Genomic DNA, 20,987 nt, shown 5'->3' on the forward strand with positions numbered 1-20,987 from the left:
AAGGAGCGGGGTACTTGAGAGTGCCCTGCAATTAAACCCTACACTGTTCACAGGTGTAGCTTTGCCTGAGGGCATGTAGGAGTCAGTGAAACAGTTCTGATTTCCCTTGGGGTGTTGTTAAGCCTCCCCGAGTGCACCAGCTGGTGGCAGGGACTCACCCATGCCAGGAGCAGCTGAGGAGGCATCTGGCCCTCCTGTGTGGCAGCTGCACCCTCGTATGGCCGGGCCCACATGCTCCTTGGGGCCAGTGACAAGCCTCGTAGCAACGCAGAATTATTTAGGTTGGAAAAGACCTTTAAGATGATCGTGTGGAACTGTAAACCTAACACTGCCAAGTCCACCACTAAACCGTGTCCCTAAGTGCCACATCTCCATCTCTCTTAAATACCTCCAGGGGTGGTGACTCAACCCCTTCCCTGGGCAGCCTGTTCCAATGCTTGACAACCCTTTCAGTGAGGACATTTTTCCTAATATCCAATCTAAACCTCCCCTGGTGCACCTTGAGGCTGTTTCCTCTCATCCTATCGCTTGTTACTTGGGAGAAGAGACTGACACCCACGATGCCATCCCTGGGCCCACTGACCAGCCCCACGCACCCCCGGGCAGCTGAGCCCTCACAGTTCAGCCTGTGCACACTCTGTCGCCACTGTCGCCCCCTATCGCCCCCTATGGCCACCACCTCCATCGCTCCTCCCAGCCACCAGGGGGCGCTGTGAGGGAGCGCGGCCTCGCGGCCCGGCTGCCGGCGCGGGCGTCCGGAAGTGACGCCATTGTTTTGCTCCGCTACTTCCGGCGGCGGCAGTGGCTGAGGGCGCCATGGACATCCTGAAGCGGGAGATCAGCCGGAAACGGCAGCAGCTGGAGGAGAAGGAGCTCGTAGGGGTGAGGGTGGCCGGGATGGGGCCCAGGAGTCCCCCTGGGCGGGGGGGAGCGGCCTAAGGCGGAGGCGGCCCGGGATGGGTCCGGCGAAGGGGAGAGGAAGCGGCCTGGGACAGGGGCTCGGGAAAGGGGATCCGGAGCTGCCCGGGGTGGGGTTTGGGGGGGGTGGGGGATCGTCCAGGGTTGGGAAAGAGGAGCAGGAGTGGCCCAGGATGGGATTAGGGGAGGACTCCAGAGGAGTTTGGGCTTGGGGGCAGTGGAAAATTGGGGGTGCAGAAGCAGGGCCTTGCTATGCGCCTTTGGGAGTTGGCTTAGTTATTTGTTTCAGGCACTGAGGAATGAGAGAAATCTGTGCGGCCTTTGGTGAGCGATCTGTGGTTCCTTTTTCTCAGCCCTGCTGTGTTCTGTTCATAGTCATAGTAGGGTTACAGAGGGCTATGTGTGTGCTGAGTGTGTTTGCTTAAAAACACCCATAGTAAAGCAGAGTGCTTTCGTGGATGTCTGAGTTTTGATTTTGGCGTTAGTGGTTGAAGTGGGGAGCTGTGATCAGAGGATGTTGGTGGTCAGGCCAACAAAGTATGAAGAAAGAAGTAATAGTATTTATCAGGGGAAATGGTTCAGGGTGACCACAGCTGCCAGCTGTTATGTGTGTGGAAGGTCTTATCAAACATGTTTCTACATAGGTGCACCAAGCAAGCTTACAAAATGCTCTGATTTAGTGTAAAATAGCATGTTTTTTATGATTTATTTAAACAACTTTTCTGTACTCCAACCTGGACTTTGTGTACGTCTGAATTGAAGCTTTATGCTAACGAGTACCATGGCCTTACATGAAAAAGAACATGTTTTTTTAAAGTGCTGGTGAACACAATGTACTTTTAAGTCTGCTTATACATATATGCTGCAAAGTTACTCTATATTGCTGATTTTCAGAGGTGCTTCCAACTAGTTCCCTTTACAGGACAATGTAGCAATCTCTATGCAAGAATGTAGCTGAATTCACCAAATCAAGTAAGGAAGTTCGAGCCATTTTTGCCAAGTATGTGAAACTGTAAACTCTTAACAGTTTTCCTCTCTTTTAGGGAAGTAAGAAATATTTTAAACGCAGTGAGTTAGCTAAAAAAGAAGAGGAGGCCTACTTTCAGAGATGCGGCTACAAGGTATGGTAATTGTTCTGCCAGGAATGTGTATGCTTACTTTGAAGTCTACATTTTATTATCAACAGTATAAATGTTGTTAATGATAATTGTTGTTCTTTGTTCAATCTGTTAATGTTATACATTAGCCTGTAAATGAGAAGCCACCTGGAGAGGTATGAATTTCCAAACCCATTTTCAATGCAGGAAAAGATATGCATGATATACAGCTACTTACGTTTGTGTTATGGTTTGGCTTTTATTTCTTTTATTTAATTTTTTGTGGAAAGCATGAAGTGGCTTGGGGTCGAAGCTTGTCTTTCTTTTTAAATTGTGCTGTTAGGCATGAACACTGGATCTGATATAGCCACCTCCCCCCCATCAGAAAAAAAATTGATATATTTGGATAATTTTAGATAAATTATTGATAAAAATTGATAAATTCGGATAATTTTCGTGGTCTTGTCAAAATGTCCAAAAGAAATCAGTATAGCGTGGGCGCATATTAAAAATATCTGCCAACTTTCATACTGTATGTATTTGTATTTGGTTTTTGGCCATCGACCACCCAGCATTGAAAGAGTGCAACAACAGCATTTGTTTTCTTGCTGGCAAAATGTCAGAAAACAATTGGTAGCGAGGAGCGCATTTTGAAACAAATGAGTGATCTGGAAGGCTTTGTTTGCCTTGTAACAGTGTCAGAGAAATAGTTTACTGAAATGGAAAGAATGTTGTTTTCTCTTACTAGTGTGTGCGTCTGCCTGCCTGCCTGATTGTACGTGTACGGGATGGGGTATGCATTCTCTTGTGGAAGATAGAGGCTCGTAATCTTGTTTGCTGTTACTGGACACAAATAGGAGCTTGTGTTTTCAACTGAACTTTACCCAGTTAGTGACTTATTCTGAAACCTTGATCTGTTTATAGGATATTTGAACATCAATGCCAAACGATTCTCGGAACATGCAGCATATAATCATGAGAAAGTGTTCTGTGAATCCAGTCGCTCTTCCAAGTGGAAATGACCATGTGATGCTCTTTGAGCATTAGCTTGAGTTCTTCAGAACCTTACATGGTGGTTAAATTGCCGTTATCTGTGCTGCTGCTGTTTTGGTTTGAAATGTTATCCTGAAAACGGTTTTAAAATAAGTTGCTTTGTTAAATTTAGTACCTTTTTAGAGCCTCCCAGATTTCTGCATTTGATCTTTACTGTGTTAATGAGATGTAGAATATAGACTGATTTCTTTTTAAATTCAGGTGTGTGTTTGCTTTGCTTAGACTTAATAAGTTGTAATAATTTGACTTGCTTGAAAAAGAAAGCACTGAAACTAAAGTAACTGTGGTAAAGATTTCGCTTGTAACTTGGAGTCATGCTGACAGAATGGATCAAATCCTTTCCCCCAATGCTGCTGTCTCTTTATGATTTCAAGAATGTTTTGTAAGTTAAAATTTGTATGTATCCTTCTGCCATGGGAGTGTATTTCTTTATATATATTTACACAGTTCTTCCATATTTTCTGTCCCTGTCAATTCCCCCTTTCCTGCATTGATTTTATTTAGTTTTATTTTTCCCCTCCCTTTATGTGTTAAGCGCTGATGTCCTTCCCTTGCTTGTTCCAAACACCTGTGGTTGTAGGATTGATTTCTGTGTTTGCTAGTATAGCATTGAATATAGATTTATGGCTGAATCCTGTAGCTGGAGCCACTGGGGTGGATTCTTACATCCACATGGAGTCATACTGACATGTGAATGCAAGACTGGCACATTGACCTGAAAGAATAGAAAAGCTTCTTTCAAAAAATCTGTCTAGTACATTCATGCAACTGATCAACCCGAATACAGACTGGAAATGACAATGTACTGCCCGTGCATGGAGCATGCTACAGGGTGCTGTAGGATTAAGTGGAGCGTTTCCCTTTTAGAAACTACGGAAAGGAAATAAATTCTAATAAGGAATCTAGGAAAAAACAAGATGTGAGTACTGGAAATGTTTCCTTATTACAGGAATATTACCAACAACCATCTGCTCATGCTGTCAGAAGTGTCAAATTTGAGCTTATAAAGGGAACTGTAGTTAACATGACTGCTGTCTCAAAGTTACTTTGATCAGAGTTGGTTTGCATTATTAAAATATTGAGTAATGAAGGAGGAAAGCTCTGTTTGATTCAGGGACCCTCTTTTAGGTTCAGAGGAGTTGTTAATGAGATCCTATCCCTGTGAGGAGTTGTAGGTATCTTTTTTTTTTTAACCTGCAAGAAACAATGGCAAGCTTGTTAGAAAGATGTGTTACTTTTAACAAGCACCTCTCAAAACCCAACAGAAGCTATGGATCACTGCTAATTGTACTCAGCTCGCTGAAGCTGTAGATAAAAAATATTTTAAGCTGACACTGCCACCGAAAGAAGCAGCCCCACTCTCTCCCTGCCCTTGGGTTTTCATTTCTGCCCTTGTGTCCGTGTATGTGCTATGCCTGGTGAGCTGGATGAGGAGGTTAAATGGGCTGGGAAAAGTACCTGTCTTTCTGTTTGCCAGATTATTTTCTGTTTGAATGATTTCCCCCATCTGGTTCATCACATAGCAATGCAAATGCTTTTGCATTGGTAAGGAGGATAGAGCAGGGGCAGGAATCAACAGGCAGAGGGGTGGATTTGCTATTTTTGGCACCAGTGCTGATATCTGCCTGCTAAAGTGATTGCCAAACTTTAGCAATTGTCCTTTCCCTTAGCTGTTGAGACTGCTTCCTGCCACATGCAGAACTGTTAGTTAAATACTGGTACTTTTAAAAGCTTTTATTGTTCTGTGAAATTCAATTCTAGACAATAAAAGCTACAAAACTAAAAATTTATATTGTCATATTATAATCTGTGTTCTAGAGTTCCTGTGTTTTTACACTGCTGTCAAGATACAGGTTTATTTCCATGGGCACATTAGTAATTATGTCTGTTAAATGTAGGTACAACAGCAAGAGGAGGAGGAGAAACCACTGACTTCATCAAATCCAGTGCTGGAACTCGAACTGGCAGAAGAAAAGTTACCAATGACCCTTTCCAGACAGGAGGTAAAAGCTGTCTTCATCAACAGACTACTTAAGTTTACAGCAAATGCATCTGAAATTTCTTGTTAGGGCTATTTTTTCCAGTGAACTGTATTTTCTGTGGCAGTTTGTATTAAATAATAAGCCTCCATTTTTACAGTCAGCAATTAGTGATCATCTTTGCTCATCAAGGATCTGCTGTCCAATTGAATGCATAGGGAGGTACAGATGGGTAGAGCTTCTTTGTCATATGGATTTGCACAGATGCTCTATAACATTTTACAGCTCTTTCAGATGACTTCTAAAGTAGTACCCTGATTCTTGGATAATACTGAAGGTGGCGTGCTGACTTCTTCCAAGATCTTCTCCCTCAGCTTCTTTTCTTTGAAGCTCATTGCTCTGAACCCAAATTTAGAAACTTAAGTTTTATAAGTTCACTTTGACTTCTAGAAGAAAAAATCCTGAAGCCAGAGCAGCTGATGTGTTCTTTGTCCTTTCTGAGGATAAAAATACCTATGTGAGTGTGAGTTCACAAACAGATCTATACCTCAAAACAGAAGAGAAGCAAGAAGTTCAGAATCATAGAATAAATTCTAATCTTGGAAATACTGACATTCACAGCTGAGATCATCCAGGGATGTCACATGTCCCCTTAATTTTGCAAGATACTTACTGTTTTTTACAGCGAGCGTATCACAGGACTTGTAATGTGGGCTGCTGGTTTTGTGTTTGGTTTGAGGTTTGGTCTGTATGTCCCGTGTCATGTCTCCCTGCTGTGGATCTACTTGGGCTTGTGTTTTGGTTGAGGTTTAGGTGTTGCTGTGCCAGCACTCTAGCCACCCCTGGTTTTGTGATACATTTGCAAGTCAGATGCTTGCCAACACACATCAGGATGCTTGAACTGAATAAACGAATGAATGAATGTCTCAATTCATTTAGTTTCTTCTTGTCCAGCCACTCTGTTGGTATAATGAAGTGATGGCATGGAATGAAGTGTAAATCTTTCTCTTGATCACCAAAGTATTGCATGGTGATTCATAGCTCAATAAGCCTATTGCCTGGTACACTAAATGATTAATGGTAAGTATAAAGAAATTTAGAAACAATGCATGAGATAAGGAGTCTGGGGGTTCTAATTGACAAGCAACTGAACATGAGCCAGCAGTGTGCCCAGGTGGCCAAGAAAGCCAACGGCATCCTGGCTTGTATTAGAAATAGTGTGACCAGCAGAAGAGCACCCCCTGTGCTCTGCACTGGTGAGGCCACACCTGGAGTATTGTGTCCAGTTTTGGGCACCTCAATATGAGAGAGATATCGAGATGCTGGAGCAAGTGCAGAGGAGGGCAACGAAGCTGGTGAAGGGCCTGGAGAATAAATCCTATGAGGAGAGATTGAAGGAGCTGGGACTGTTTAGTTTGAGGAGGAGAAGGCTGAGGGGAGACCTCATCACTCTCTACACCTACCTGAAAGGACACTGTAGAGAGGTTGGTGCTGGTCTCTTCTCACAGGTGATTAGTGACAGAACAAGGGGGAATGGCTTTCAACTCCAACAGGAGACACTGGACATTAGGAAAAAATGTTTCACCAAAAGAGTGGTCAGACAGTGGAATAGGCTGCCCAGGGAGGTGGTGGAGTCACCATCCCTGGATGTGTTTGAGGGTCATTTGGATGAGATGTTGGGGGTATGGTGTAGGGGAGAACTTTGTAGAGTCAGGCTGATGGTTGGACTTGATGATCCCAAGGGTCTCTTTCAACTCAAGTGATTCTGTGAATCTGGAGAATAAAGTTCAGTTTTTGGCTCTGCCCATGACTGCAAATCAGTCAAGGGAAGAGGATGTTATACCTTGCTTATATCTAGTTTTAAAGTAACTATCACATTAGATTATGGGACTTAATATTTGCCAAAGCTTAAGGATGAGAATTCTCAGCAAATCAGTCTTGCAGATGTGCTGGGACAACCTGCAGCCTAGGAGGGAGTATTTTTACTGCACTGGACAGGTAGGTGAGAGAGATTATCGTCAAGTTCCTTTCTGATTTTTGAAAACAGTTTTTAAGCTTTGCCAGAGGGATGATTTTTGTGTATCTGCTTGAGCAAGTCAGAGCAGGAAGAAGTTAAGGTATACTAAACAGCTTGGGATTTTATGCAAAATTTAGATCGGTGCTGTTTGGAATGACCTTTCACTGAAATACCGTGGGAATTTTATATTTAGATTGTAAAGTGTCTGAAACATTTTTCTACTGCTTAAAATACTGCTATTTCCTCTCCAGTCCAGCTCAGCTTGTTATTCTAAGCAAAGTAAATAAATCTGTCCTGGATTTTATTTTGCTTCCTTTATGAGTTTGCGTAAGGGAATGCTTTGATTCTTTTCAGGTTATCAGGAGGTTACGAGAGAGAGGTGAGCCGATCAGACTCTTTGGAGAAACAGATTATGACGCATTTCAACGTCTGAGGAAGATAGAAATTCTTGCACCTGAAGTGAACAAGGTAACACTGGCTAGCTATTAGTTACTTATTTGTGGTGGGATAACCAGTGAGGAGCCCTATGAAAGTGACTGAAAATCAGTTGCTGTAACTGTTAATTTTCAGGAGGGAGGGGTAGTACAGAGCAGAGGGAAATACCTGCTCTGTCTCATTGCCTGAGAAAGTATGTTAAATGTCATAGTTTTGTGCACAATTACAATTCCTTATGTTAGACAGTGCAACCCTGGAAACCTTCTAGGCCCTTTTCACTTAACAAGGGGCCTCCAGGTGTCACTAATACCCCAGCCTGTGCTGTCATCTGCTTTGTAACCGGCACAGAAGACAGTCCTTTACTGTTCAAACTAGCCTGTGATTATACACATCTCTGAGAAGGTACAGGTATGTGAGAGGAGGACTGCATCCTGTCTTTCTGGTATGTAAATATTTTTTCAAATTCCTTGGCTCCAGAGTTATAACTTGTTACGGAAACTTCATTTTCCCCCCCTTACCTTTAAAGTAACCATCGATTCCAAAAATGACTAAAAGATGTATAGTTAACTGATTTATTCCTTTTGTCTTAGGAATTGATCAGTTAAGTGTGGAGATGCAGTTGGAGTTTGTTTTGCATTCACTGTTAACCAAATTTGCAGCCCAGCTAAGACAGTGACAATTTGGATTTTCTTCCCTAATTCGTGGCAAACTGAATTATTTGAAATGGCTTTGCTGGGACTGCTCAGAAAAGGAAAGCCTTTGCCTGTTCAAGTCTTTTAAAAAAAGATAAACGTATCTGAAGGTTTAAAAAAAAAAATTCTGCTAGTGAAAGCTTTCTCCTTCAGTGACTTCGACAGTAGTGGGAGTATTAGCAAATAGTGAGCTCATAAATAGGATTGTGTTGGATTTTTGTGTTACGTGTTCCGGTCACTCCTGTTGTCACATGCTGCTTAAAATGTAGATAGTCACTATGACCAGTTTGTGGTTCAGACATTTTTAGACTACTAAATGATTAATAGAAACGGTCCAGACAGTCAAGTCTGATGAAAGAGGGGAAATAACTATGCATAAGTATTCCCAGTGGAGTGGCTGAATTTATCTTAGGGTAAGAAATGTCATACTCCTTTGTAGAGCTTTGTATTTTATGTCTCAAGATAAGAATGCAAGTCCTCTAGCTGTGACTAAGCCGAGTTTCTTGTTCTGTTTAAAAGCAGCTCTTAACTTTATATCTATGGTTTGAAACGGATTCTGATTTTTTTTTTTTAATCACTTATTCTAGAGTAGGGGGTTTTAAACACTTAATCTGTATAAACCATTCTGCTATGTTTAAATCATTGGTAATAAAGGGGGAAACTACATAAATATTTTATGTGATAGTACTGAAGGAGTGAACGTTCCTTACAGCTTTTTTCAGGGCATATGTGAAGACTTGTAGAGATGATGATGGTTGTGGTCTGTTTTCTGTTTTGGGGTGGTTCAGTGCACTGCTTGGAGAAAACGTCTTGAAGAAAGTCCTAGAAGTTGATTCAGTCCTCCATGCTTTTCTGGTGAAAACATGGTAAAGAGTATTTTTCATAGGTATGAACATTGCAGAAGTTCATGCACCTGCTTTTTCTTAAGTGCTGAAGCAATCCAGAAACTGTTCTTTGTATTCAGTTTAAATTCAGACAACAAAGCTAAACCCTTATGCATGTTTTACAGAATTTGGCTTTTCTTAAACAGAAGTTGGATGGTCACAGTGATAGTACTGAACTGCTTTTATTTACTTGAGTTTTTTTGTAAATTAGTAATTTCTTATCTTTTCTAGGGCCTGAGAAATGACCTGAAGGCTGCTTTGGATAAGATTGACCAGCAGTACCTGAATGAAATTGTAGGCGGCCAAGAAGCAGGAGATGATGACTCACAGAATGACTTGAAAGTCCATGAGGAGAATACTACTATTGAAGAATTAGAAGTATGTGATGGGTAGATTTTAAGTAAGGGATTTTAAATGTAGTATATTGTTGTGAGAAAGCTTCAGGATTGTCTAGGCAAAGTTATCTTGTTTTCAACATCTGACTTAGGCATTCTGAAGTATGCTCTGTTAGGAAATTTAGGTTTCTAAGCCTTGAGTTGCACCGTAGGTGTCTACAGTAGACATGAAAATTCAAGAGGTCTTTGTTTACAACACTTCATCAAAAAGGGGGCAGGAGTTCCCCGCAGAGAAAGTGATACAGTTCAGATTCCCTCTGCAAGGAGTTTGGAAGTAGAGTATTTAATAAAAATACATTACCTGGTCATAAATTCTAAAGCCTTTCCATGTGTATTTGAGAGGATAATAAGCTTAGTACCGATGAATTTTCCCTATGCAAGAAAGATGGACTCTGAAAAAATAGACACTCAGAAAGAATGTTTGATATAAAAACATCCAGGATAAAAAAAGAAGTGGACATCAGAAGTAGGTAGATCACAGGAAATAGAAGAAATGCAGAGATGATGTGTCCCAGAAACTTCAGTGCAAATGGCTACTGTGTTCTGACAGAATACCATGGTATTTGCGTAAGTGAGCGAAGAATGAGTGCCATGACATGCATTCAGGACCTGGTATTTTAGGGTAATGTTTTGAAAAGCACATTAACTTGAGCTGAAGACTTCTACCCTTAATCTTCAAAACTATTTGCTGGAGTTAATCTTCATAACATCCCTCCAAAAGGATTAATCTGATTTATAACTGAAAGCTTAAGTGAATACATCATTATTAGGAGATGGTCTTTGATTTTTTTTTTGTTTTGTTTTGTTTTTTTTTTTGTTAGGGTATCAGGGGTTCTGGTTGAAAATAACTGTAGTGCCAGAATGGACATCAGTTGTAATGGGGCTGCATTTTATCAATCTGTTCTCAAAATACTCCCTTTTTGGGGTAGTAGGGCAGGCTTGGTTTGAGCCATGAAAGTAATCTTTTTCTGAAAAGTTTGAAGACACTGCAGTCTTAATTTTATGCTACTTTAACTGCATTCCCTTGAGCATAAAGGGTTACACTGAGTTGGGTTCCAAATCTAGGAGATTTTTTTAAAATAAAACTCACTTTGCAAATGTGAGGATGATAGAAATACTTTATAAGTCCAACTATACCTACTGGAAAATGTTTCTAAAAATTGCTGCTAGTATTAACAGCTTTTGAGGTTTCGGCAGGAAGCTGGAGTGTTAGAGCATGCTGCTGGGGGTTTTTTGGTGTTTTTGTGTTGTGTTTGAGGTTTTTTTTTTTTTAGATTTGTTCTCTCAATTTCACAGTTAGAATTAAATGAAATGGTAAAAAGCCCCAGTACGTCAGAGCATTGAAATAGGTTAATTGATGGCTTTGGGGATCTCAAAAAATGTAGTGCACCCGCAGTTCCCCTTAGTACAGTGCTGTCAGACAGCTGCTGATTATGCCAATAGTTTAGTAGTTCATGAATGAAAAATTACTGTTGCATTGACTTTTCAGAAATAATCATATTGACTTTTTGCCTTAAATGTTTTTAATAGATTAATGAATCTTAGTAGCATATATAGCTGTTTCACTCCATTTCCTAACTAGTGTTTGGGATTACTGGTGCAGTTTATTACAGTTTGTGATGCAGTGACTCATGCTCTGCTGTGGTGGTGGTGGCAAACTTCTAGACAATGTAAAAATAATTGCCTTTTCTTCTTCTGTTCTAGGCTTTGGGAGAATCCTTAGGACGGGGTGATGATCACTACGATATGGACATCATAACGAAGTTCTTGAAGGTAACAAACTCTAATAGATTAATTGTTCTGTAGCTGTGTCATATTTTTTACTATCATGCAGGTACATTTTGTGAATAGAAGGGATGGTTTCAGCTGCTTGGAGAGGAAAAACTCACATGTTATGCTTAAGATGTGAGTTTTTTTAAATGCTTGGCGCTCCACAGCCTCGATTAGTCACAATAGTGACTTCTAGACCTGGGCAAGAGCTGTGGAGAGAGCAGCGTTCTTCAAAATCTGGTCCTGCTTTTCCAGACAAAATAAATATGGTTTTGATTTCCGTATGATAATTGAGGCAGTTGTACGTAGTCGCTTCTGTGTACTACTGTGGCATGAAAAACTTCTGGGGAGTCCCTGCCTCCCGTCCCCAGGAACAGTGCAAGCTGAAATGAAATGTCATCAGGTACTGTTATGTGAAATCAGAGAATTTTAAAGGAAGTCCACTGGCTTTGCTAAGGAAACAGGTTCAAGTGGATAGTAGGAAATTGTTTCCTTGTTTCCTGGCAAGAAGCCTGTATTGCCTCTCATTTGAGTCAGCTGGTTCCTGTGTAACTGTTGTGATGATCAGAAGTCACAGCAAGAGCTGAAGCTTTCATTTGGGTATATAAGATACATTGGCATTTTAATATAGTTTGGGCTGGGCAATCAAGGAAAGCTCAAAATTGTTTTCCAGGTGGAGAGAAGGTACATTTGACATGTTTTCCTTCTGATGTGTTGAATTTTCATTGTGATCTTCACCATTCCTTAGGCTCTTTCACAAAAATTGCCCTGAAACATCAGTATCTTCTACTGAGGAACACTGTTGTTTCCTTGGGGGTTTTTTGTACACACCTTTCAATACATGCTGCCCCCTCGCCCGCATGTTTTTATGATGGGAGGGTTGTTCTTATCTGTCCTTGCCCATCCTTCTGAAAGAGGCTTCTTGCCTTCTTAAGTCAGATTTCTCAAAAAAACTCATTTTGCCTTGGTGGCTTAAACCGCTGCTCCCAGATGTTTTGCCGAAGAAGTCACTAGATGGCACTATCACATAAATTTACTTGTTCCTTGTACAGTTTCTTCTTGGAGTTTGGGCTAAGGAGCTGAATGCCAGAGAAGACTATGTGAAGCGGGGAGTACAGGGGAAGCTGAACAGTGCCACTCAAAAGCAGACAGAATCGTACCTGAGGCCACTCTTCAGAAAACTTCGGAAAAGGGTGAATTGCTTTCTGATGTCATTATCCTGTCAGGCTCACTTTAACTTCTGCTTTCAAAGTACCCAGTAGTTAGTGCCCTTTCCTAAGGTAATGTTATTTTCACTGAAGAAGAGAGGATGACTTGGTCAGGGTTTCTGTGTTGAGAGCCTATAACTCCCAGTTCTGACCTTTTTATCTTGACCAGTGAATTCTTCTGCCTCCCTGTTGCTTTTCCAGGTGTTGCTGTATTATCACCTGTTCACTGGGTTGAAAACATGGTAGAGAATTGGGATTGTGTTTTGCACTTTGCCACTAGCTACTAGGTGTAACCACTTCAGATCCTTCATCTAAATAACAAAGATGTTTTCCTTTGTTAAAGTCCTCAAGCTAGGGTAGGTGCTGAACTTTGAGTAAATGCTGAGTAGGATGATTTTCCTGAGCTGCTATTCTGAAGTAAAGGTTTCTTTTTTTTTTTTTCCCCCCCCTTCTCTTCTCCTGTAGACACTTCCTGCAGACATCAAAGAATCAATAACGGATATTATTAAATTCATGTTGCAAAGAGAATATGTGAAGGTATGTTTGTTTGCACTCTTCTGGCATGTTCAGGTTGTCTGATTCTAATAGATTGAGTTTATTACTTCAATGTTTCCCATTTTGCATTTTGAAGATACGTAGCTGGAAGTACCCACAACGTATATTCTAACAAAATGAAAAATGGCTACTAAAGGTTAGGCTCCAGGTACTGTTTGATCCGCAGCCTGTCAGAAGATCTCTTGAGATTGGTGAGACTGCAGACTTTTGCAAACACGAGGGGAATTTTTCTCAGAGATAGTTATATTAAGTTGCAGAGGAATCCTGTGTGGGAAACCTGATATTGTAAGGTTAAATGAAGGTATTGAATTAATAGTAATAGGGTGTTGATTAATTAATTAGGAATTAATTGAGGTGAACTGAGTTACTGAATATGAGACACTCTTCCTTTTCTTCGGTATGCTCACATTAGCTGGCCTGGTAAGGTTGAGGTAAGTTCATGAAAATTTTTTTGGACAAAGTCTGCTCACTGGAGGAGGTACAAGTACTTTGGCACACAAGATCAAAGGCAGTGTTAGGTTTTGTTTGTAGCTGCTTTCAGAAGTGAAACTCAAATACCGATAGCATTTGCTTAAGCAACTTGTGTATGCAGAGGAAATTGAGCTGTGTTTTGCCTTTAAATTTCTAGTATTTCTTCTTATTCTTATGAGGACTTGGGATAATTTGTCGAGTAATCAAGCGAACCTGCTTTTCTTATTGAAAAAACTTTAGACGGCCTAAGGCAAGTTTAATCCAAATCATTTGACAGTAGAAGTAAAAGCGTGGGATTTTTGATAGTAGGGTTTTGTTTTGGGGCATTTTTTTTCTTTTGGTCATCATCATTATGCTGAAATTCCCTTCCCGATGCCTTCCCGAACAAAGCAGTGAGTGTGCGGGAATGTGGTCTTATCTCATGGGTTAGTCAGCTGTGCTCCTCTCTCCAGGAGGTGCTTGGCTTCATGTAAACTTCACGGACTGGTTTGAAGGGGGGATTGAGTACACACTTGGAACTTTTGGGTTTTTTTTAAAATTAGGCTAATGAGCCTTGTGCTTTTAAAGATACTCATATCCTTTTCCATTTTGCTTCCTAAGAGACTTTTCTCTTTCTGCCTGCTGTTGTCTTCTGTGCTTTTTTACTTTGTACAGCCTAGTGAATACTGTCAGCCACAAATTCTTACTGCTTTGTTAGATGAAATGGTCAAAAGATTTTAATTTTGGAATGAACACGTGACAGTAGGCAAATGCCAGAATGCAAGTTGTCCACTCAACCTTAATTAACCCTGTTGTGACAGTCTGGGAAGGGTCTTTAATTGCATGTTCACATGCTGTGTTTCATCACAAAACTATATTCTAGTCAGCAAGTAGATATTTGACTAAGACTGTTCAGATTCTGCCTCACGTAGGTGAAGATTAAGTCCCTTCTTCTGGTTCACTCAGCTCTGTCTGCAACCCCCTGCCTTGTTCATTATTCACCTCTCAAATTGCTCAGCACCAGTTGGGAAGAAACTACACCCACTGGTCATGATTGCCACTTCTTATTGTTTAGTCTCTAAGTGGGAGATGATAAATGAACTCTGTTTATCAGTGAGCCTTGTAGCTGCTCGCTGACAGTGGTGAAATGTCCTGCTCCAAGTCCTCATTGAAGCTGTTTCTGTAATTGCATGTACGTGTCTGTTCCCCTCGCTTCCTGGTTCTCAGTTGTCATGCTTTTTTTTAAGCTCTGTACTTCTCTTCCTTTCTGTCTTAATTTCTATTCATTTTCCCTTTCAAGTTTTATCCCTGTTTTTCCTCAGGGATGTTGTCTGGTACAGCTTTATGTTAAGAAATGGGATCTGCTATCTGGACTGGGAAATTTCATATTCATTTACTGCTGCTACTGTACTGCTCTGTTTGTAAACATTGTTACAAATGTGCTTATTTAACCCAGTTCTGTAGAGAGCTGGTTCTCAGCCTCATTGGAAGCTCACTTCTCCCCCTGAGAAGGCTCCCTGGTCTAGTCTGCAACCAAAACAGCAAGGGTTGTAGAGGGGATTACAGCAGAAAAGCTTATGGGAACCTGAGAAGGCTGTGTTGAAAGTACTCCCAGAAAACTTTAGTTTTAATCAATATTAGACTGCCTTATGCAGTGCTTTCTTTCATTACCCTATAGGTAAAATCCATAGTCAGAATTACAGAATCATTCAGGTTGTAAAAGACTTTGGGATCATCGAGTCCAACCATCAGCCTGACTCTGCAAAGTTCTCCCCTACACCATATCCCCCAACATCTCATCCAACTGACCCTTAAACACATCCAGGGATGGTGAATCCACCCCCTCCCTGGGCAGCCTATTCCACTGTCTGACCACTCTTTCGGTGAAACATTTTTTCCTAATGTCCAGTCTGAACCTCCCCTGTGGGAGTTGAAAGCCGTTCCCCCTTGTTCTGTCACTAATCACCTGTGAGAAGAGACCAGCACCAACCTCTCTACAATGTCCTTTCAGGTAGGTGTAGAGAGTGATGAGGTCTCCCCTCAGCCTTCTCCTCCTCAAACTGAACAGTCCCAGCTCCTTCAATCGCTCCTTATAGGATTTATTCTCCAGGCCCTTCACCAGCTTCGTTGCCCTCCTCTGCACTCGCTCCAGCATCTCGATATCTCTCTCATATTGAGGTGCCCAAAACTGGACACAATACTCCAGGTGTGGCCTCACCAGTGCAGAGCACAGGGGGACTATCACCTCCCTACTTCTGCTGGTCACACTATTTCTAATACAAGCCAGGATGCTTGTCCTTGCTTCCCTCAGAGTTCAGCAGAAACAGTAATCACGTTAGGAAGGTGTGTTGTAAAATTGGTTAATATTGTGCAATGAAACCCGATTCAGAGAGGCTGGAATATGAGGTGGTGTTGTATCTCGCAATGCAAAAATGCTCTGCTTTCTGATGCCCTTTGTGTTTTGCTAAGTGTGCGTGCACTGTACTCCTTCAGGCAAACGATGCCTATCTTCAGATGGCTATTGGAAACGCTCCCTGGCCCATTGGTGTCACTATGGTTGGCATCCACGCTCGAACGGGTCGTGAGAAGATTTTTTCTAAGCACGTAGCCCACGTTCTCAACGATGAAACTCAAAGGAAGTATATTCAGGTAATGTTAGCTTGGGAAATCCAACAGATTCGCTTTTGAAGTTAGGCAATTTTTGAGAAATATTGGTTTCACAGTTACTGGTGATGTAAAAAGGTCCTAGAAATGGACAGTTGCCTTAGTTTGGATCAAGCTCATCCTGGACCTGAAGGCTTTTCAGTGCTGGGCTAGGAACAATCTGATGGATTTTTCTGCATCTTAACTATTGTGGTCCTGTATGAACACCAAAGTAGCTGTGAAGACATGCTTTATTCCTCTTGAGTTCCTTCACTGCTTAACTCATGGTTTTAACAACATGCATGAAATTTTGTAATGTGAAATGCGCTCCTTCTGTCTATTTCTGCAACTAGATAAATGCATTCATTTTTCAAACATGTTTAACGGTGTGGGCTCAAAATTCCAGGTTTAGTTCCTCCTGTGCATATTCATACTCATGTTGTGAACTTTTGGTTGTGGAATTAGTAGCAGTGGTGGTTTTCTTTGACCTTTCAGCATAGTGGGTGGACAGGTCTGAGGAAACAAGTCTTCTCTCCTTGTATTGTTAAATGTATTTGCCTCTTGCCTGTTGCAGTTTCATTGAGATAAAGACCTTCTGGCTTAACTCTGAAGCCTCCAGAGCAGCATCATGGAGCTCAGAGCTTCTGGCAGAGGAGGTTTATGTAAATGTCTTCCTGCTGCAGCAGAAGGACTCCTGTTGCTTTTCAACCTCTGCAGATGTCTGCAAGTAGATTGCTTGCAAAATGCAACTTCCTCTTCTAAATTGAGTCTCTTTATCGGGGCTACAAATATAACCTTTGGTTTCTCTTCAACTGTAGTTTTTAATGTCATAACCTGAGAAAATATCATCGTGAAGTCGGAGGGAGCTCCAGACACTTACAGAGCCAACAAATCAAAGGTGAAAACTGGCATGTGGATTATGCATCTTTAGAGCCAGGCTCCAGTTAGTGTCATACTTGCTTGGAAGTATTTAATGGATGAAATAGCTTATGTTAAACTAAATTTTGTTATTAGTCTGTGTTAAAAAAGTGATTTGGACTCTGAAGGAAGATTGATGTGGGCCTCAGCATGGCCATAATGCTCTTTCTCCAATTCTGGTGAATAATTGGCCGATGTGTCCAGTTGCCACTCTTCTGGCAGAAAGATCTCTACTCTGTAGTATTGCTTGCTCTCTTAACATACCTTGTGGAAGATGCATTGTATATCAGGGGTTCTCAAACCTTTCCTTCACCACGGACCCCCTTTAAATACCTTTTGTGGCTGCTGTGGTGGTTTGACCTTGGCTAAATGCCAGGTACCCACCAAGTTGCTCTATCACTTCCCCCCTTTCCCCTTTTTTGTCTCAACAGGGCAAAGAGGGGAAAGAAAATAAGATAGGAAAAAAAAAACCAACCCTTGTGGGTAAAACAAAAGTAGTTTTAATATAAGCAAAGCGAAGCAAAGGTCCGCGCGCGGAAGCAAAAAAAGAGAAAACAGATTTATTCTCTACTTCCCATGAACAGGCGATGTCGGCCCTTCTCAGGAAGCAGGGCTCCAATACGCGTAGTGGTTGCCTCGGAGGACCAAGGGTGACCCCACCCCCTTCCTCCTTTCTCCCAGCTTTATACTGAGCAGACGTCATATGGTCTGGAATATCCCTTTGGTCAGTTCGGGTCAGCTGTCCTGGTTGTGTCCCCTCCTAAGATCTTGCCCACCCCGTCCCACTGTGGGGGGGGAAATGTCAGAGAGAGCCTTGATGCTGTGTAAGCACTACTCAGCAGTAGCCACAACACCAGTGTGCTATCAACACCCTGCCAGCTCCAACATAAAACACAGCACCATGAGGGCTGCTACAGCGGAAAACCAATTCCGACTCAGCCAGACCCAGTACAGCTGCGGACCACCAAGACTTAATTCAAGATTTAAAGCACTAGACTGCATCAGATATTTATTTTGATTTTCTCATGAAGGGTCTTCAAATTTGGAGAGAAGGGGAAATAAGTTAATCTGTTATTGCACACACTCCTATTATAATATCTTTATAGCAATGATTCCATATGAATTTAAAATAATAGTATCAACACTCTTCTTGCTCAAATGGCCCATTTTATGGTATTTTGATGTCTTAATTCCCGATTTGGTGCCAACTTTTACATTAAAATTTGATGAAAAGTTATTACAATTCTTCTTACCTCCACCCTTGTTTGTCTATGTTCAGTCACCATATATTTTTGTTTACGGGTCCAGGGCCACCACTTGGAGGAACAGACTTCAGCCCTGTTGTGTCCCTAAAGAGGGCCATTGGGTTAAGAAAGTGTCTTTAGCAGAAAAACTGCCTAGTTAAAGTGAGTCCCACCAACTATACTAGCACCAAATATACTAGTGCGTCAGGGCAGGCAGGGGGAGGCGGCGGGGGGGGCTCGAGTATGAGAGGAGCATTGAGGGGAGGGGGCTGTGGGAAAAGGAGATGCGGTGCTTGCCGTGGGACAGACCGAATGTTTCTGGGCTGGATGTTCCCCACCCCTGCTTTAAGCCTTTGTGGGCCCCCTGTGATGACATCGCGGCCCCATAGGGGTCCATGGACCACAGGTTGAGAACTGCTGCTGTATATGAATTCCCTGGTTTGTCCTTTCTCTGCTTCTGAGGCTACATCTGTTGGTCAAAGAAATCTCTGTGTTCATCTTCCCACTGTGAATTTCATATCTGTGCTTCTGAATTACACAACTTACTGAAGTGCCAAGACAAAGTTGGCTTTAAACATGTATGTTCTCTGCGCTGGCTGTAAATAGCAGGTCTTAGCTAGTCTGGTTCAAACTGGAGCACAGAATATTATCTGTGCACCAGCAGTTACATCAAGCTAACATACTTCTGATTTACAATGAACCTGGGATCGTAACATCCCAAACAAGGAGTCATTATGGTGCCAGGACATATTTTCCTGCACTGGCCTGCATTGAAAAGGCCAAAGCATCCTCTGTTGAATCATTTTTCCCTTCTTCCCCTTCCCTTCTTTTCTGCCTTCCATGACGAGTATCTAATGACAGGCACATAACTGCCATCTTAGACTACAATGTCACTTCTAAATTATACTACCACCACAGCAGTTTTCTTTCTTTTTTTAGACTTTTATGCATGACTCGAAAGAAAATAATCACAGGATTTCTGTCATGTTGGATTTTGGCAATTGATGCCTTGAAAGAACTGAAAAGTTTACATTCTGCCTTTCTTCTTGATTATTTCAGTTTGCCTCCATGGTGTACGTCAGGTGTGGTGCCATCATGGGAAGGAATGGCATCTCTCCTCCAAGAAAATTGTTCAGTTCTTGTAGCTGTGAAGCTTGTTTTGATGTCAGAAATTGCTTTTTGTTCTATAAAATAACTTTTAATATTCAGGTTTCTTTTAAATATCTTTTCTGGTGATAGTATTGTTTTCTCCCACAGTGGTGAAGAGGGATTAAAGCATTACTGTGATCCTTCGCTATGTATCTGTCATGGGGGACTGAATCTGTGGTCGCTTTGGTTATGCCACAGACTCCTCTAATATTGGAGATAACTTGTCACTTTGCAGCAGAAAGGTTCATAAAACTTAAAAACTGGAAAAACAACCAAATTAAAAAAAAAAAACCCAAAATAGCAGCTGTTTGTCTTGAATTCTTCTTGTTAAGCTTAAAAAGACTGCAGACTGTTAAGTTTGTTTGACAGCTGCGTTTTTTATTACAGAATTGTCCTTGTTTTGTTAATTCCTAGGGGCTGAAGAGGCTCATGACCATTTGCCAGAAGCACTTCCCAACAGACCCATCGAAATGTGTGGAGTACAACGCTTTATGAGGCTCTGCAGTGTCCAAGGCGTGACTCATATTTTGATCTCCAAGACTCAGAGAGGATTGAAGAGACGGAGTTTGTGGTTAAACACCAACAGGAACCTAGGGTGGGCTTTGTGAAAAAGCATCAAGCAGCAGATTTTCTACAGCTTCCTTTTTACAAGCCCCGTTTATTTAGATTTCTTTTTAAATCTATGCTTTATGCTGAGCACATACAAGATGCAGCAGAGGGTCTTTTTTTTTTAAAGGGATTATGACCAGGACAATGACCAGGGGACAGTGAACATGACCCTTGCTTTTATTTCAGTTTGATATTCAGGCAAGCATACAGACTGAACTGTTTCCCATATCTTAGAGTTTTAGGTGAGACTCAGCCCTGCAAGGAGCATATGTGGAGCTCTTTTGGCTGCTTTCCCATTGGAGACCGATGTGGGGAGATGATTAGAGAGAAGCAGTTGAATCTGAATCTTGGTTATTTCTGTAAATATGAAGACTTTATTGGCTAATCTTTCATGTGGTATTTATCAGGAGAGAAAAAAAAAAAGTTTATATATGTTTCAGCTGAAAAATACAGCCAGCCTCAGTGCAGAGTTTTTGATCTTGAATGCATCTGATTTGGCTTTTTTTTTTTGGTAACAACATTTTTAATATAAGCCTTTGGGGCTTGGGGGAAGTAATCTTATGGCTCTTGAGACTTTCAAATCCCATTCTTATACATCTGGAGAAAATTTCAGTCTGCTGGGCATTGCAGAGAAAATAATTAGGACCTCCCATGACCATGAACAGTATTTCTAGCAGCCACAAATCTTTACCATTGTGTGTCTTGACTGGGAATGGTGAGGGAACGCACAGAAATGATGATGTGTAATTCTGCTTAAACAGTGAAATATTGAAACTTTCTTAGTGGTGCAGGTTCAAAGTCTTAGGCTGAAATAATGTGCTTTTTTTTAATTACAAGAACAGTGGTACCTCTGCAACAGTATTAAACTGGTCCTTCTCTTAAGGAGACCTTTCTAGGACCCATGGTGAAGCTCAAAACAAATCACTGACCGTTGCAGTGGCTGCTAATAACTGCCTCTACCCACACCTGTG

General features: G+C 41.5%; 1 protein-coding gene across 6 annotated transcripts; it reads left to right on the forward strand.

Annotated features, from left to right (window-relative positions):
- The first annotated feature begins 789 nt into the window (after positions 1–789).
- Positions 790–20,500, forward strand: PRPF18 (pre-mRNA processing factor 18). 6 transcript variants are annotated; one of them, XM_074869813.1, is made up of 12 exons: positions 790–882; positions 1,813–1,890; positions 1,962–2,039; positions 2,165–2,191; positions 4,967–5,071; positions 7,419–7,532; positions 9,307–9,453; positions 11,175–11,243; positions 12,293–12,433; positions 12,914–12,985; positions 15,947–16,102; positions 19,822–20,500. In XM_074869813.1, the coding sequence occupies exons 5-12, from the start codon at positions 5,051–5,053 to the stop codon at positions 19,900–19,902; spliced, it is 801 nt and encodes a 266-aa protein (XP_074725914.1). In that variant the 5' UTR covers positions 790–882; positions 1,813–1,890; positions 1,962–2,039; positions 2,165–2,191; positions 4,967–5,050; the 3' UTR covers positions 19,903–20,500. The 6 variants fall into 6 exon arrangements, 5 of the variants coding, with proteins under 5 accessions (XP_074725914.1, XP_074725912.1, XP_074725910.1 ...); XR_012629120.1 differs by lacking the exon at positions 1,813–1,890 and adding an exon at positions 16,915–16,994 and having other exon boundaries at positions 793–882; XM_074869811.1 differs by lacking the exon at positions 2,165–2,191.
- Positions 20,501–20,987: the final 487 nt, after the last annotated feature.

The sequence above is a fragment of the Strix uralensis genome, chromosome 5 (assembly GCF_047716275.1).
Source record: "Strix uralensis isolate ZFMK-TIS-50842 chromosome 5, bStrUra1, whole genome shotgun sequence".
NCBI lineage: Eukaryota > Metazoa > Chordata > Aves > Strigiformes > Strigidae > Strix > Strix uralensis.

What these genes read in the sequence shown, in the direction of transcription:
- PRPF18 (XM_074869809.1), top strand. Translation starts at nt 817, where the DNA reads ATGGACATCCTGAAGCGGGAGATCAGCCGGAAACGGCAGCAGCTGGAG. An exon ending in TTCAGAGATGCGGCTACAAG is followed by an intron (nt 2,040 to 2,164) that starts GTATGGTAATTG and finishes GTTATACATTAG; the next exon opens with CCTGTAAATGAGAAGCCACC. An exon ending in CTACTATTGAAGAATTAGAA is followed by an intron (nt 9,454 to 11,174) that starts GTATGTGATGGG and finishes CTTCTGTTCTAG; the next exon opens with GCTTTGGGAGAATCCTTAGG.